Genomic DNA, 17,827 nt, shown 5'->3' with positions numbered 1-17,827 from the left:
TGTCCCATCCATAGAAATTGGAGACCCCTTTTCTTTTTGTACATTTTTTATTTACAGTACTTTTGTTCATTGTTTATCTCTAGTATTCACTATCTTTAATCTCCTTGCGGTTTTAAAGAATCGTGTATACACAGACAAGCTGGTGAAATGGCCTTCCAACCGAGCATTGCCACAATATAACTGCACTTCCATGGTTTAATTCTTCAACACAGATAGGAGATTAAGACAAGCTGGTGAAATGGCCTTCCAACCGAGCATTGCCACAATATAACTGCCCTTGAGGTTTTAAAGAATCGTGTATACACAGACAAGCTGGTGAAATGGCCTTCCAACCGAGCATTGCCACAATATAACTGCACTTCCATGGTTTGATTCTTCAACACGGATAGGAGATTAAGACAAACTGGTGAAATGGCCTTCCAACCGAGCATTGCCACAATATAACTGCCCTTGAGGTTTTAAAGAATCGTGTATACACAGACAAGCTGGTGAAATGGCCTTCCAACCGAGCATTGCCACAATATAACTGCCCTTGAGGTTTTAAAGAATCGTGTATACACAGACAAGCTGGTGAAATGGCCTTCCAACCGAGCATTACCACAATATAACTACACTTCCATGGTTTGATTCTTCAACACGGATAGGAGATTAAGACAAGCCGGTGAAATGGCCTTCCAACCGAGCATTGCCACAATATAACTGCACTTCATGGTTTGATTCTTCAACACGGATAGGAGATTAAGACAAAGCCTAGCATTGAGGAAATTAATTTTATCCCCATTGGATTGGACATTTAACACTTAAAACTGCAATCATAAGATTTAACATGCAGTGGCAAATACACACCCAAAAGAATATACAAACCAAAACTAGGGCCTTATTTGCTTGAATTAATAGCATTTATAAATGAATTCCAGAAAAGTGATTGAACATTAGCTCTATGAAGGCAATGACAGCCTCACATGCTTAGGACATATAATGTATAATCAGATAACATTAGGATATGGCCTAATTTACATATTCCAATATCTTCCCTATCATGAGGATGTTAAAAAGACTAGAGATTCCTCACGGGAGAAACCAAATGATAAAAGTTAGTTGCAATCAGGAGAGAACAACAAACAATGAGGCATTTTAACATTAGTGTCATATATTTTAATGCTGATTTTCAGGTGGAATAATATCCTTATCCTTCACTACAAATCATCTAAAGTCCTCCGTTATGAAATCCTATCAAGTCAACCACCATTACACTTTCATTTAAAAGGAAAATAGCGTTATGAGTAATGAAGAGGATCAATTGCATGTCGAAAGGATTAGTTAGCAAAAAGAGGCTACACCACTGTCCCTCCTCTGCAGGCATAGGAAAAAAGTTAACAAAATTGTTGTATGAATAATTTCACGAGAATATCAGCAACGTTAAATCATCAAGGGCCTTGTCACTTAAGATCCTTGGAAAGCATAGAAAAAGCTTCTTTGATCATGCTTGGAAGTTTTTCTCTCAAGCCATTACCAATGTTCTCCATATTGGGTGGAAAGGCCATGGCACCTATAGCAGTCTGATTTTTTACCTGACCTACTTTCATTTGCATTTCTAAGTATCTTTTCAGAGAAACATATACAGCTTCCATGGAATAAAAAGTAGGATGTACATGCATAAATTGAAATACCATTGTTCCTGCTAGAAAATAATGCTTTCCCCTTGTGAGTTCTGCTATAAAACTAGGGAAAGCCACATCGCAGAAGAAAAGGGATTGATTTTCACACTCTTTTAAAAAGGGAACTTGTTCTCCCTTTCGTTGTAAGGATAAATAATTTTCTTGCAGCGAGCGAGCCAGTTGTCCCAGCAAAGCACAAGTGTAAGAGAAAACAGTAACAAATTTGGGGTTACCAGCAATGGATGGCAAAAGACCTGCATATAAAATGAGTGCTAATAGTCCAGAATCCATTACACTGCCTGATATGTTTTCTCTTAGTACATCACTGGTATTACTCTCTTGTCTATTGCTGTCAAATGTCCTGATCTCTTTCAGTTTGTCCGTAAACATCTCCAACGTTTCAAACCAAAGAGAATCATAGGGAAGTAACAGAGCACTTTTCAGTGCAATAGCAGGCTGTAACTTACCCAACTTTGCAATTAGCCTATGTGCCTCATCCTCAGTGAGTAATATTATGGTTTTGTTTGAGCATGCCTCATCAAGGATAATTAAAATATCTTCCAGCTCGCACTGCTCAACAAGCTTGTCAAGAATTATATGCCAACACATGTGATATGTATGGACTGAAACAACTTTGTTTGCATTTCTATTTGTCTCTACTTTTAAATCTTCAAGTGCTTCCCATCCATCATCCCACACTGCTTCTTCATTCCAATTATCTTGTTCATCTGTTACTCTCTTTGAGTTTTCTGTCTGTACATTCTCAGATCTTTCTTCAACATTCTCGAACAAGCATTCCCATTCTTTCAGAAGAGATATTAAAGTTAATATATGCTGCTTAGATACAGCACTAGAAGCTAATACACAAAATAAGGACACTGATGAATCAACACTCGCAAGATCTTTTCCATTTACTTCTATACCCGGCCAACAAGTAGATATCAAATCTTTTGACTTCAGGGCAACCAAAGTACTTCGCAAAGTATTGGCATTTGATTGATTTTCTTTCTCAGAAGGATTCTCAATATCCATATATTGGAATGCATCCCACTCAGCCCATGGCAATACGCTGTCATGCTGTGCACCAGAAGCATTTATATGACCCCTTCCAGTAATACATTGAAGAATTTCCAGCAAATAAACTCGAACTTGATCAGGTAGCTGCAAATTTTCAGCAAATACAGTCAACTTTGACCAAACTACGCACCTCATTCTTTGTAAAATAAAAAAATGATTCTGCCTTGAGTCAGAGCTTTCAACCTCATCGTTATCATAATCTGCACCAGCAAGTGACAACAACACCTTGCACAGATTTCTAGAGCTAAAGTTATTAAATTGAATTGCTGAATCAGATGTCTTGCCACATACATCTGACAATGCAGAATCAATAGCATTGACATATCCATCCAGGATGTCTTTAAGCACACTATCATCTTTCCTTCCTGCGGATGCTAGCCTTTCCCTTGATTCAAGTACATCTTTCTGATGACTCATATAATTAACTGAATCTGATCTGCTACCTGAGATAAATATTGGTCTTCCTTGAAAGCAAATGCAGGTAAGAGTCCTCAAGGAGCAGCCCGCAGTAATCAATGTTTTTATGAAATTTATGACCTCATTTTTCAGACCAATCAAATTTTCCATGTCTTCAGTTGCTAATAAGTCCAATCTTTCTTTTAAATGTACATAGCAAGAAGAAAGAATTTTGTACAAGAAAGTTAATCGGTGTTTATTAGAAGTATCAAGGGCAGGGTACACAGTTGCACTAAGCACTTTAAGAAGTTCTACATCATGCTCCAATAGTTTATTCCAGTGCTCTGAAATTTCTTCTTCAATGTCTTCATTTGTCCATAGCTCTGATATAAGTACAGAGCTTAAATATCGTACAAGGACCTGGGTAGAGCAAAAATAAAGAAGTTAATACAACAGTATACCATCTTGGACATGTTACACGTGCTAAGGAAGAAATAAATGAAACAAGCTTGTATAAAGTAATGCAGACAAATTCTACAACAGATATGCAGAACTAAAAATATTGTGATAAATTATACCTCTGATCTGTCAACTCCATACATATCTGCCAGCATTAGTCCCTTCGAAAGAATGTTCTTTTTCTCAATCTTTACAGACTCGATGAAAGAAAAAACGGTCTTGTGAATATATGCTGTATCCCCAGACAAAAACCTTCTCGTTTCCACCCCAGGGATCATTTGTTCTAAAACCCTTTCCTGCTGGGCCAGCCTTTGTTGTTCTGCAATTCTTAATCTCCACTCTTTCCAGAAGGTTGTCTCTATCTCCTCCTTTTCATTCATGCAATCTGAACCATACAATTTTGTAGCTAGAACATAAGTGGACAGAAGTTACAGCGAACCTCATATAATAAATGTGCCAATTATTCATTAATCCCAGAATTACTGAATACACCAGTGGGACATGATAGTTTAGTTTATGCTAAATTGTGATCCAAATTGGACTATTGTAATTCACTATCATAAGTTACAACTGACTTGTTAAAAGTTCCTCTAGAATCCATTTTGTGTCAGCAAAACACAGAGATGTCTAGACCATAGTTGGCATAATCATCGATTAGCAACTAATCGCTGATTTTTCCAGCACAGAGGGTAAAACTCAGAATAAATTGTGACTCGCCAACTTTAAAAACTCGCCAGTTTTTTTGGTTTAGCGGAAGATTAATCACCGAGTTTTTCTTTAAAACTCAGGGAGTATTTACCAACAACTCGGCCGCATGACAAACAGCAGCATTAAAGGCCAAATAAGGTTTTTAGTTTTTGTTCACCAATTTCATTTTCCAAGTTTGGAGGCCAAAAAAGGTTAAACTCTCCTTGTTTCTTTTGTGTTCTCTTTAATTAACTCATTACATGCATCTTTTCATTCAATTTTGCAAAAAAATGTATTTTTGATCAAATTTAAGTGGTTTTTTAGGTTCCTGAGTTTTTCCCAAGTATTTTTTTTTTAAACTAGCCAATTTTTTTCCCAAATAAACTTTTGGGGGCTCAGCAAGTTGTTGCCAAGTCCGAGTTTTCCAACAATGGTCCAAGCATGCTCATGCTGAAACAAATAGTCCCACAAACAGCCATGAAAAGCTATGAAATTGTATAATACATATCATAGTTTAAAAACTCGGTATTGGCAATATCTCGGCCGGCCCAAAATTTTTGAAAAACTCGGAATCGGCAAAAACTGGGCAAAAAATTCGGCAATAAATCGGCACTTTTATCGAACATTTGAAAATATAATTTTTTTAAAATACACCAAATTTGAAGAACGTATACCAGATTTCTCTATATAAAAATCAAAGTTTAGAGTTTAAAACATATCAACACAAACATCGCAAATTAATAGTCATAGTCCTAACTCCTAATGTTAGCTACTTATTATTGACATTTAAAATTTAAACAATAAATATATTTTAATTTTATAGACAAATATTTATTATCTAAATATATTATATATTAATGTTACCAATATATTTCAAATATGTGTAAACTTGTGTGTTAGATAATATAGAGTATAAACAAATATCTAAGTCTATTGGCAAAAAACCCTTGTCAAATTTATTCTATAAATTTATTATAAAACTATTTAGCTATACAAGGATAAGAGTTTTACTAAATAAATTTATAATAATTAAAAATATAAATTTAACAAGAATTTAATTATAAATCTATAAATTTGTAAAACAAAATTTAAAAAGAGTTTTCAATATTACCATAATTTATAAACTCATTACTAAACATAACAAATTAAAACATATCTTTCATAAATAAAACTATATAAAAATATAAATCTAAATACCCTAATTTAGAATGCCATAAAAGATAAACTATAAAACATACACTATAGTATAACAGTTTAAAATCCCTAATGTCATCGGGTGCAACAGCTTGCAAGTGCCAATGAATTGCAAGTGCCAAAGGATGCAGGAAGTAATCTCGTCTACGTCTTTGCAGTCACTAACGTCACAAAAACAATTACACAAACATGACAATTTAATTAAAACGACGGAAGCAAAACCTAAAACGTGTTTTGTTGTTTCATTTGCCGAATTTAACAAGCCAACTTCACGATTTCTCGCAAGATTTTCTGCAAAACCACGCCGCATTATTTGCAAAAACTTGTCACCGATATATTCAGCGTTTTAATCGGTTGTTTGTTTGACCTGTGATATATCGCGATTATGGCAATATACCGCCGTTTTTTTGAACTATGATACATATTCAGCCTAGTATAATATTGTCTTGTAAAAGAAAGAAAAGAGAACAACCATCCACCATTGAAATGTTGATTGGCAGAGATCCAGTCAATGGGTTGGTTGGTTGACTAGAGCATAGTTGGAAAACTCGGACTTGGCAACAACTCGCCAAGCCCTCAAAAGTTTATTCGGGAAAAAATCAGCCAGTTTTTTTAAAAACTCAGGAACCTAAAAACCTGCTTAAATTTAATTATAAATACATTTTTTTACAAAATTCAATGAGAAGATGCACATAATGAGTTAGTTAAAGATAACAAAAAAGAAACAAGCAAAGTTTAACCTTTTTTGGCCTCCACACACTGAAAATGAAATTGGTGAACAAAAAAAAGCCTATTTTGGCCTTTAACGCCATTATCTGTCATGCAACCGAGTCATTGGTAAATAATCGTTGAGTTTTTTAAAGAACTTGGCGATCAATCTGCCGTTAAACAAAAAAAAAACAGCAAGTTTTTAAAGTTGGCGAGTCATGATTTTTTCAGAGTTTTACTCACCGTGCTGGAAAAATTGGTGATTAGTTGCTAATCGGCGATTGTGCCAACTACGGACTGGAGTGTTTTGATGTCAATTTTGAGCATGAACTAGCAAATAGAGAGGATAAAGAGAAAGATCAGCAGTAAATTTGTACATCCAAAGAGTTAAGAATTCAAAGATAAGGAGAAGTCGCCAAAGACCAGGATAGTTGAGAAGCAGAATGAAAATGTGTGTTGCATATGTCATTGCATTATGAACTTTTTACCTTACATTTATTGTTAGTATTGAGTTGGAGGGGCAGCCACACATGCAGTTTTCCCTCACTGGATTTCTCCAAAGAAAATCTATGTATGCACCCTTCTCCAAGTGTTTGTTGGCGCTAATTTCCATTCCATGTTTGTTCATTCACTTTCCATTGCTCTTGTAATTTGTACTACATGCTCACTCTATGCTCTATCATGGGTAGAAGTAATTGTAATGTCCCCACTATTAGGGTTAGTTTAGGACAATAATTACTGCAAGAAAATTGGTAAGTTCACAATAAATCTAATTAAATATCTCATATCTTTGGTAAGCTATCATAATTTCACATTTGCAATGAATATTCTCCACCAAGCTATTGGATCGTATCATGACATTCCCAATGGATGCCCACCACCAAGTTATAACTGGATCGTTCTATGACATTCAATGAATGCCCACCACCAACTTATATTTGGATCATTCTCCACCAAGTGCACTTGGATCATATAATGACATTCATAACGAATGTCCTCCACCAAGTTATACCTAGATCATAGCATGACATCTCTATAGGATACCCTCCACCATGTTATAACTTGATCATACATTTAATGATTATATCCATCTAGTTCACAATAGATTTTTCCATTATGATCTATAACTACAAATAATCATTAATTCTATATATATATATATATATATATATATATATATATATATATGTATGTATGTATGTATGTATGTATGTATGCTTGAAAAAGAATACTTATCAATTAGTCATAGTCATTGAGCATATCTTAGTACTGTACTTATGGTGTGTATGGGACCCGATGCCTGAAATCCCCGCTATGGCCCACCTTCATATGTTGGTTGGTGATTATCTTGTTATATGGGCTCCTAATTACCCCACTCTTCTTTGTATTCATTCCTTTAGTCTGCACATGGCATGTGGTTTGTAGCAAGGAATTTTGAATTTTCTCCATCTTGTTTATATGTTTCAGGGTCTTCGGCTTTAAATACTGACACGTGCTGAGGGGACCGATATCTACCTTCCCAAGATGTCTACCTTCATCGCGTCCTCCCCTCATTTATATGTGTCGGTCCAAGGTGTTGCATCCTTAGGACTTACGATAGTGGGGTCTGCCTAGACTTAATCCCCTTAATTATCATTTATTTAATTTGCTCTTTCCAAAAAAATTATGTAGATATAGTATTGTATATTCGTTGACATGATTAATATAGAATATTAGTAATACGAAATATATTACTTCATATTGTTATAATTATTTTTCTTTATTATTTGATAATGATACCATATCAGATAATTCCTATTGTGTTGATGTAACTAGTCGATCTAATAATGATTTTTGGTTCAAAATATTTATTAAGAGTAAATTGAACATTCTAGTCTTATATCATTAGTGGGTTATGACACTAATCCTAATCCTGCACAAATCAGTTAATAACTTTATAGTACTAGATAGTACTTGTGTCTGATCTAGCCAGGCTAAGTATGGATCAAACCAACTTCTAGTAAATCCTAGCTAAACCCTTTCCTTTTCAAACAATATTCAACAATACTGAGGGAAATAATATCTTTGTTTCTAATTGTTCCGCAGATATTAGAATATTATTTTCAACTTCAACAAAATACAAAGACCAATACAGTTGAGAGGCTAACAATAATTATATAGGTTTGGTGGTCTTCTAATTGCAATGAATGTCAGTCACTTGTACTGTAATGCTTAGAAAGGCAGAAAAACATTCAGTCACAAAAATGGATACAAGGAAAAACTGTGAAATAGCAATGCAGCATGGAAAATTATAAGAATCTACAAAATTCAAAAAATAAATTACTTCATGAGTTTCTTTCTTGTTTGTCAAGAAAAACTACAGCACCAATACTCATTTTGTTAAAAAGCTAGACGAATTTGCTTCTAGAGCTAGAGGCAAAAGAATCATATGATATAAAAGAGCTTCAATGATATTATGTCCTGCAACCAGAAGATTCGCCTTAGGAAGCCTAGGATGCACCTTGGAGACAACAACATGACAAGAATTTTCTGCATCTCCCTTGTAATCTCCTAAATTGAACAGTTACCTGTTGAATTTTTAAATAAAAAAGAACAACAATTAATAAGCTAAAGTAGCTGTCAACACTACTCATTCACTCTATAAGCTTTAATCTCATTCTGTGCTTTTAGTTTCTTAATTTGTTATGCATTCTGTCTTTTTATGTTGTTTATACTTGTGCTATGAATCTAACCAACAACTGGGCCAAAATCACACGACTGGATTCAAGGCAGCCATGGAAAGTCTATGTGCTCAAGTAATAGAATTGCCAGCTCCAAAGATGAGACCTATTAGTGTTAGTCTTTCCAGGAACATGAGTCCTGCATCTTGACTCAACGATTCTGCCCCAGATGCCACCATTAAAAAACACACTTTAAACCAAGAAAGAAAATCACCACTTACTACTACAATGCCACTAACAACTGAAACCATCCTATGACCATTTTGACTCTGTTTAGACTTGCCTGTTTGCCTTCACACCATTTTTTAAATATCACTCTGCTTGAATTTTCATCTCTCTTCAAAAGGAAATGAACTTTCTTCTGAGGCTAATTTAGGTGGACTAATGATTGTATGCACAAAGGAGGAAACCAATATTTGAAGTTGGATTTGAACACACATTTTTAACTTTCATCTTCAAGCATCAATTTGAGGTTAATTAAAAATTAAAAATTAAAAATTCTTTCTTGTTTATTTTACACCATCCTTCTAAGCTTCTTGCTGTTTATTATTTTGTTCTTTCATTTTTATGGGCTCCTTGTTCAACAGACTGCATTGATCTAATGCTGAAGTACATTAGCAAAAGAGAATGGATAAAGCCCATTGTGGAGTATTAAATGCAGCATTTGCAAATACATTATAACCAATGCTTGGTTCTCTCTTTAACAAGTGAGCTCAGATATAACAAGGTGCTCATCCAGCCTGTTGTCAATCATTTTATGAAGCAACCCAAACCTAATAAAACAGAAACAGACATAAATTGAAGAAAACATTCTCAGTAGCACTGCATGCAGAAAATACTAGATAGCCAGCAAATCTCATATTTACAGATGAGAAAAGTCTATACATGAGCAAGGCCTCCCCCCTCAAAAAGACATCCCCACTGCTCCTGTTTCTCTAAATCATTACATAACTTCCATTTCATATTCTCCCCATACCCATAAGACACCGACTCCTTATCTAACTCAAACTTTCTCATCTTAGTAGGCATGTCACCACACTTTAACAAGAAACACTTATAAACTTAGCAAACACGGTTCAATAGGCATCCTAGTTTTAAAGAATAAGTTTGTCCTGCCTTCTGAGTTTGAGAAGACAGTTTGCACCACGTTACAACCTCATTCATAAGCTTGTAGTTTTTTCTATTCTTTGAAGAAAAATTTCACTAGTAATAGATCAAGCAAGCCTTCTTACTAAAAGACATAAGTAGGGGCCGAAGTGGCAAACAGGTTTTCAATTTTATTCTTTCTTTGTTTACAGCTTAAGACTTGGTCTAAAGTAATATTTTTAATACTTGACTTTTTATTGGTTGTTGAATTTTTAAGGGCTAGATCTATAAGCACATGGACCAAGTCAATGAGCGTATTAGACATTTCTATGGTAACATGGAGGGCAAGTACTGCCCTATTTGGTGTATCAATGAGAAGCATTAAATAAAGCAACTCCACATGCAGTTTCATGTTTGTGCAAATTTTGTCAATCCAACCTTCCAATGTTTTGAGTGTTTCATAGCTATGAGGATTGTTGCAGAAGGCTTTAACATAGACATAGGGGCGGTACCAAGTCAACAATTTAGAGCAAAGATCATGTCTGAGACTGATATCTACAAGCAAGTACTAGGATATCTATTTTATTGTAGATCTGCAAGTTGACAAGACAATTTATAGGATTTGCATTCTTCAAATAGTTTATTTTTTCATCAGTTAATGTTGACTCTTTGGTATTATTCTGTGCAACTAAACACATTTTTATCATCTATACACTGGAATTGATAGATTGGAGCTTGAGAATACAATTATTAGACACTTGATATTGTCTAATAAGTATTTTAAGACATCAAGGATGAGATTCCTAAAGATCTTTATAAGAGGTTAACAAATAGAAGAAAGAAACATATGAGGATAAAGGAATCAGAGAAAACCAGCTCAAAAAACTATGCAAGATTGATACTGAAAATCTTAAACATTTTAGTTTTATCTTTATTGATGTACAGTGGCAACATTTTGCCACCAAGGTGCCCAATTTCCAAAATATTGTTATCCAAGTGTTGAGCTAACCAAGAAGTGCTTCTGGTTGTGAGCACAAGTATGTTTGAGCACATCAACTCTAAAAAGCACAAGTTGTCAATGCAAAGGTTTGATCACCTTGTATGCATGCCTACAACATACCCCTCCATCACAAGAAAAGTATAGCAAGGTATGAAGAATTAGCCACCATTGACTTGGAGAGGTATGATCCAAGGATGATGACCTTGTATTTTAATAGCACCATTCACATATCAATTAAGTTAGTTGTGAGTTGAAGAAAGTAGCTGACGGGGAGAAAGAGAAGCAAACCTATGCAACTTAAGACAAAAAGGTACCCCAAGATAATGTTGAAATTTAATACTACCTCTTCTATGAATAGAATGGCTGCAATTTGGATTTATTAGTTTGTGAACTTTCAAAATGCATATCTAGTATGGTAGATCTAAATGATTGATTATTAAAGACAGTGTATATAACTTTATTGCACTTTTATGGTGCTTTTAAGTGGAACCTTTTCCAACATGGAATAACATGGTATCAACCTGATAAACCCAAATTAGTTATTAATGGATTTTACCAAAAGATGTGACCTTTTGCTTTGATAGAACACATCCTATCAACATACACAATGTCCATGTAAATATTGCCCTATTCATTCATCCACTATTCAATATGCATATATCACATATTTTTGTGTGTATCTAGTACATACATAAAAGAATCAACAATATAGATCTTAAATTTTGTATTAGTGTAAGACTATGAAGCACAGTTTTTAGATCCATGTAATTGATTCTTTCCTATACCAAATAGTTTTTTATATTTTCTATATAGTTTTGATTTTATGCATTACTAGTAGATGAAAGAATGGACTATATAAAAGATCCAAAAGATATGCTTAATTACCCTCTAGGCCTCTACACACCTCCAAATGGGGGACTTCAATATAATCACAAACCTTGAGTTTAGAAAAAGGAAGCCAAAGCATTAATTAAAGGAAAATAGGCATAAAAATTGTTAAATTATCTGAGAACCGCTGCAAATGTAATAGCATTGCCATATTGTTAGGTATGTGTTTTTCAAATGCAACATCCTCTCACATATATATTGAGCATAGGGAAAGAATAGACATGTTCCTTCATGGGACATGTCTATTCAATAATCAGATAATTAATATTAATTATAGTTATATTATATATATATATATATATATATATATAAGATCAACACACAAATATAAAAGATAAATACATCCGAATTGACTAAATGTTAACACTCCCTCTTAGTCAAGAAGAATAAGTACATTTTGATAATCAAAGGTAAAGGATGATCAGTTTTTGAATAACCCAAAGATGATCAACAATTGTCATCTAGGCTCTTAGTTATTAAAATACCTAGTATGCATTTATACAAACAACCCAACGATAATCAACATGATGACATCTAAGCTCTTAGTTGTTAGACTCACAAAATGCATACTTACCTCATACCCAATATGCATCTATACAGACAACTCATAGACAGTCAATCTAGGCACTCAGTTGGAAGTCTCAAAAGATGCATATTCTCATTATTTAAGTACAGCACTTACTCAAAATGTATAACATAGAATTGAGTCAACTAAAGCAATCACACATCAACACTCCCTCTTAGCTAGGAAGGCTAAACACAAGACATATATTATGCCATTGGTAATATTAGGAATGACAAGTTTTAAGGATCTCTTTGATCAGAAGATATCCATCATTTGATATCATGAGTATTGGTCTTCCAAAATATCAACATATGATATTCACCAATTACTCAAATAGGGTTTTGATATCGCATCTAATATCAAGAGTATTGGTCTCAACAAAGGTGTGATATCACGTAATACAAGTTATTGTAAGATCATCACCTTACAATAACTTCTGCAAATAAAAGTCACATCATTTGGAAGTCGTCACTTCCTTATGATGTACACAAGGGGTAGGCCCACTAAATCACAGTCACAAGATATATCCATGAATTATAGTCCTCTTGACTGCTCCAATTTACTGATCACTTAGAGAATCCATCTCATTATGGTTTACTCCCTCTGAATCTATATGATCAAGATCACCAAAGGTTGACTAAATCATATCCTTTATCTTGCTCCCTCAGGCGGATGTGTCAAACTCCCTCTAAATCTGAAACATATCCTCTATTTGGTTCCTCTCTTTGTCCAAGGTTGCCTCTAATGAACTGTTACGCTCCTTGGTTCAACAAGTATCCATCTATCTAGGATTTTTATGGTCTAGATATCCCTGGTTCACATGGAACTTCATTCCATGAATCATAGTCCCTTTCATTGTGATAATTTTCCGATTAGTAAAGATACCATCTCAGCAGAGTCTACTCCTTCTAAATCAATTTGACCGAGATCATCAAAGGTTGACTTAAACATATTCTCTATCTCCCTCTATTTCAGGGTTGTCTTTAATGAAATATCAGTCTTCCTCTAAATCTCATATCAGTCATCATTGTCTTGCAAGAACATCCTAGAAGAAAAGATCAAGGCATATATCTTGTAGTACATATAGATATACAAATAAAAATGTTAGCAATTTAACTCATGCCCTAAAATAATACTTTGTCAAGTAAGAAGTTAGAACCTTTCATATTCTTATGTAGCCATTTATATGTAGACTCTATTGACCTCTCACTCAAGCACTACTAGCCACTTATATGAGAGTTATCTCTTGCATTGGCACAAAAGGTCTATTACGCATATAGTCATTTATACAATGATACTCTCAATCCCTATACTAGTACTCAGCCATTTATATAGAGTTGAGTATCATCCTTATACTAAAACTCTAGGAACTCAAGTAAGAAACATATTAATCTCTTTAATATAAATTTCTAAGTACCCTTTTAGAATTATTATAATTGTCTACAATTCACTATTTCGAATTATATATATTGACCACATTATAATATAAAAGGTGCTAAATATATTTATTCATTTACTTTAATTATGTATTGAAATATACTTTAACTTAACTTTCCTTTGGGATCGCTTCCCGATACTCTTACCACCTTATATTTAACCAAATCGCTTGGTGGCATGAAGTCATTTAGTAGACCCTCGATATGTATGTGGCGCTAGAGATAAATGTAAAGGTACACGCCTCATATCTCCTAGTCCATCAATATCTACATGACTCATCCTTCTAATTCAGGATCTACAATATAAAATGTTTGACCATCCATAATATCAGCAATTATGCTTCCCTTCACCTTAATAATGCTTCCCTTCAATATAAAGTGTTAGACTTGCTTTGAGTCTGAAATCAATCTCCCTTTTCTTGCAATAAAATTGTTATGTACGGGCTGTTCTATCATGGGTGCCTCATATTATGTTAACCCATGCTCTTCATTATCACCGAACACTCTCCTTCATAATTGTGGTTTGATTGACCTCTTATCTTTTTGTTTTTATTACCTTATCCTTCTATACTTGTTAATGTCCACCTTCATGTATCACTCCATAGACTTGGTCTTGTCACCCAAGATGAAGATATTTTAAACAAATTATATAGGCGATATTAATGCTCCAATAATAACCAATTTCCTATCCACCCAATCTCTAATATTAAGATATGTGAATGGAGTTATGACAATGTGAAATATTCTTCACATCTAGTGATGTTCCAATATGAGTTCACGCATATATTCTGTAACCTCGCTATTCTATCTCTCTTCCAATAAGTATTTTCTAGTCAAGCCCAATATCCAACTATTATCCACGCGTCAATCCCTTCTATCCTCAGTGCATAGAGTCACCACGGATTTCGGTGGGTAGTAATGGCATGTTGTCGGGTGTTATGTCACCTTTTGTTACGTGTGTTTGTTTCCGCGCCTGCCACTTATGACAATAGTCTCATGTCAATGCATTGATGGGTTGGTGATGTCCTCATTTACGTATGATTTTGGTATATTTACTTTACAAAATATGTGACGTTTTATAACATCAATCATTCCTTTTCAATTCTATTATCCTTCTATATTTTCCCGTGCTATTTGTCCACATGTTATTTTAACACTAATATTCTCCAATATTACTCCTTATATTTATTATGAATCCTCTCATTTCTTTTTCTTCAGTTCCAAGTCACGATGACATTGTTTCGCTATTATGCATGTTGTTATTTCCCTCTAGCTCAATAATTATCTTTCCTTGCATCAATATGAGAAAGTATTATTATCTTCCTTCACATTTGAAGGTATAAGACCCATGTAGTCACACTGCTGTTGCAGATTAGACATCACTAATATAGTTGATCAACCCATGAGGCATGCGGATCTTCAAACACCTTTTAATTCATACTTATTAATGCTTTCCATTCGGTGCAAGTATTTAATAAATAGCTGCCTTTGCTTCCTTTTCTATAGGTAGTGCAAGAGATTCAAGAGTTTCTTGCATATAATTTTATTTCCAAATCTCTCAAAGACAAGTAAACAACCTGCTATTCAAATCTTTAAGTTGTGTGTTCCTGGTTTTCTAATACCTAACATTCCGTCATAAATACTATGCTCAACTTTATAATTTGCAGTAGCTATACCAAACACGTCTATATTCTGGAAATATATTCTGGAAATACAAAGTAAAAATTCTACAGCATATGTGAAGTGCCCCTCATGAAGGGCAATAGTCAAGGCAGACCAACTAGGCATCGAGTCTATCTAATTCACACGATGGAGTCATCGTATATGTAATGCTCCCAAATGACTCTATTCCTTGAACTCTAGATGTCTGCCATATATCTGCTGACTGTACGTGAATTCAAGTTTATTCATTTGGTGACTTCTGAATGAAATGCTTCATTCATAAGTGTATTGTTGTTTCAGAGTCTGATGAGACTTCTCTTGGTGATGTGTTTCTGACTTCCATGTTCATTGTCTCCATCCATTGTCTTCATTCGATAGTTAAGAAACTTCTGTATATAAGGCAGGGATTTCTTACATTTGAACCTAGCTCTGATACCATGTTAAATTATCTGAGGACTGCTGCAAATGTAATAGCACTTTTATATTGTTAGGTATGTGTTTTTCAAATGCAACATCCTCTCACATATATATTGAGCATAGGGAAAGAATAGACATGTTCCTTCATGGGACCTATCTCTTCGATAATCAGATAATTAATATTAATTATAGTTATATTATATATATATATACTTAATATCTCATATAAGATAAACACACTAACATAAAGATAAATACATCCAAATTGACTAAACTTCAACACAAATACATCTAACAATGACCACAAGTATGATTGACTTTGAACCAATGTACCCCAGGGACGCATCCACCCCACCTCCCCCCCTACTGTTCCTAGAACAAGGATGCACTCGGGACTTGGGGACATCATTATGGCATCTGCAATGGAACCAATATTTTTGCTCCTAACGCACCTGAGACAGGGATGCACCTGGGACGAGGGGGACAAGGTACCTATGTCCCCAATGGGGTTGCTATTGGGTCGTCATCTCATCAGGGATGAGGGGACATCCCCATGTCCCCTATGGGGATAGGGGGACAGGAACAAGTCCCCTAAGGAAACAGGGGGATGGGAACAAGTCCTCTGAGGAGACGGGGGGGCAGGAGCAAGTCCCCTAACCCCTCCAGGGGATGATTGGGTGTGTCAAATTCAACCAAAAAATAACTAAACATTTTTTAATATTCTATTCAGCGTATTGAATATCATATCATGTTGCTCGATGTAATCATCTCTATGATCATCATGCTTTTGATGTCTATGACTATTATTATTTAATATTTATTTACAAAGCTAGGTTCCCACCCTGCAGCCCGGATTCGGGTCCGGGTTCCCGTGGGTCCAAGTTCACTGCAGATCTGGGCAAGGTCAGGATTTTGGTCTGTGAGTCCGTTCAGGTCCTTGTTGGCACGAATCTGGGCAAACCCAGAACTCGTTGCAGTAGGGTCCAAAAAATGAAATAAAAAAACTTAAAATAATATTTTTTTATGTAACCCTAAAAGGAGCCTAATAAAAAACATTTCACTCATCTAATCTCTCATTTTTTCTCTTATTTTGGTGTGCCCATTTTTCAAGTTTTATGAAGGTTGTAGAGATTAACTATTTCAATGATGAGGATCTAGATATAGTTGTAGTCAGGGATGAAGCCATTGATCCCTCATTATTTGATGACCCATTTGACCCTTGAAAGACATTTGATACTATGATATTGATAAACTATTAAACACTTGACATTTAGCATTATCTTTCAAACTTTATTATTTGATGAACTATGCTATGTTTTGAAATTTCATTTTGCAATTTAATAATTCAATGTATGATTTTCTTTACAATTATAAACATAGATTAATGAGTGGGTATTAATGTATATCTTTGACATTTGGCATTGATCAATGATCATACTATGAAATGACTAAGTTTTGCAATTATGCACGTTTCTCTTGTTTTTTTGTATATTTAATGCATATATATATATATATATATATATATATATATATATATATACACTCACAAACCCACCGACTAACCTAAATGGAAATTTATTTATTTTTGCACGAACCCATGAACCCGAATCCGTCCTTGAACCCAAATCTGTAACTTAGATATTTATATAATAGAACTCTTTCATTTGTTCATTCTAGTATTTAAAATTTTAATATTTTTTTCAATGTTCAATGTCCTACTTTCATGTTCATGTTTAATGCAATGTCCAAGACTCCAGTATTTAAATTTTAGTAAAGTAGTATTTTACATCTTTATGTCTTATATTGTTATATATGTTTTCATTACTAGCATTTTAAGTGCCACGTGTATAGTATATAGTATATACAACACCCCC

General features: G+C 34.4%; 1 protein-coding gene across 1 annotated transcript in view; it reads right to left on the bottom strand.

Annotated features, from left to right (window-relative positions):
• Positions 1-1,125: 1,125 nt before the first annotated feature.
• LOC149558887 (neuroblastoma-amplified sequence protein) overlaps positions 1,126-17,827 on the bottom strand; it is a 109,470-nt gene continuing 92,768 nt past the window's right edge. Inside the window, exons 10-11 of the mRNA XM_089832905.1 lie at positions 3,710-3,975; positions 1,126-3,551 (exon numbers count right to left, since the gene is read on the bottom strand). Of these exons, the coding sequence (XP_089689031.1) occupies positions 1,440-3,551; positions 3,710-3,975 (2,378 nt within the window). The 3' untranslated portion in view covers positions 1,126-1,439. The remainder of the gene's footprint in view (positions 3,552-3,709; positions 3,976-17,827) is intronic.

This window comes from Cupressus sempervirens, chromosome 5 (genome assembly GCF_028749045.1).
Source record: "Cupressus sempervirens isolate cs-2001-9-10 chromosome 5, ASM2874904v1, whole genome shotgun sequence".
Taxonomy (NCBI): Eukaryota; Viridiplantae; Streptophyta; class Pinopsida; order Cupressales; family Cupressaceae; genus Cupressus; species Cupressus sempervirens.
The sequence above is the reverse complement of the archived record's forward strand: the minus strand, read 5'-3'. Positions and strand labels throughout refer to the sequence as shown.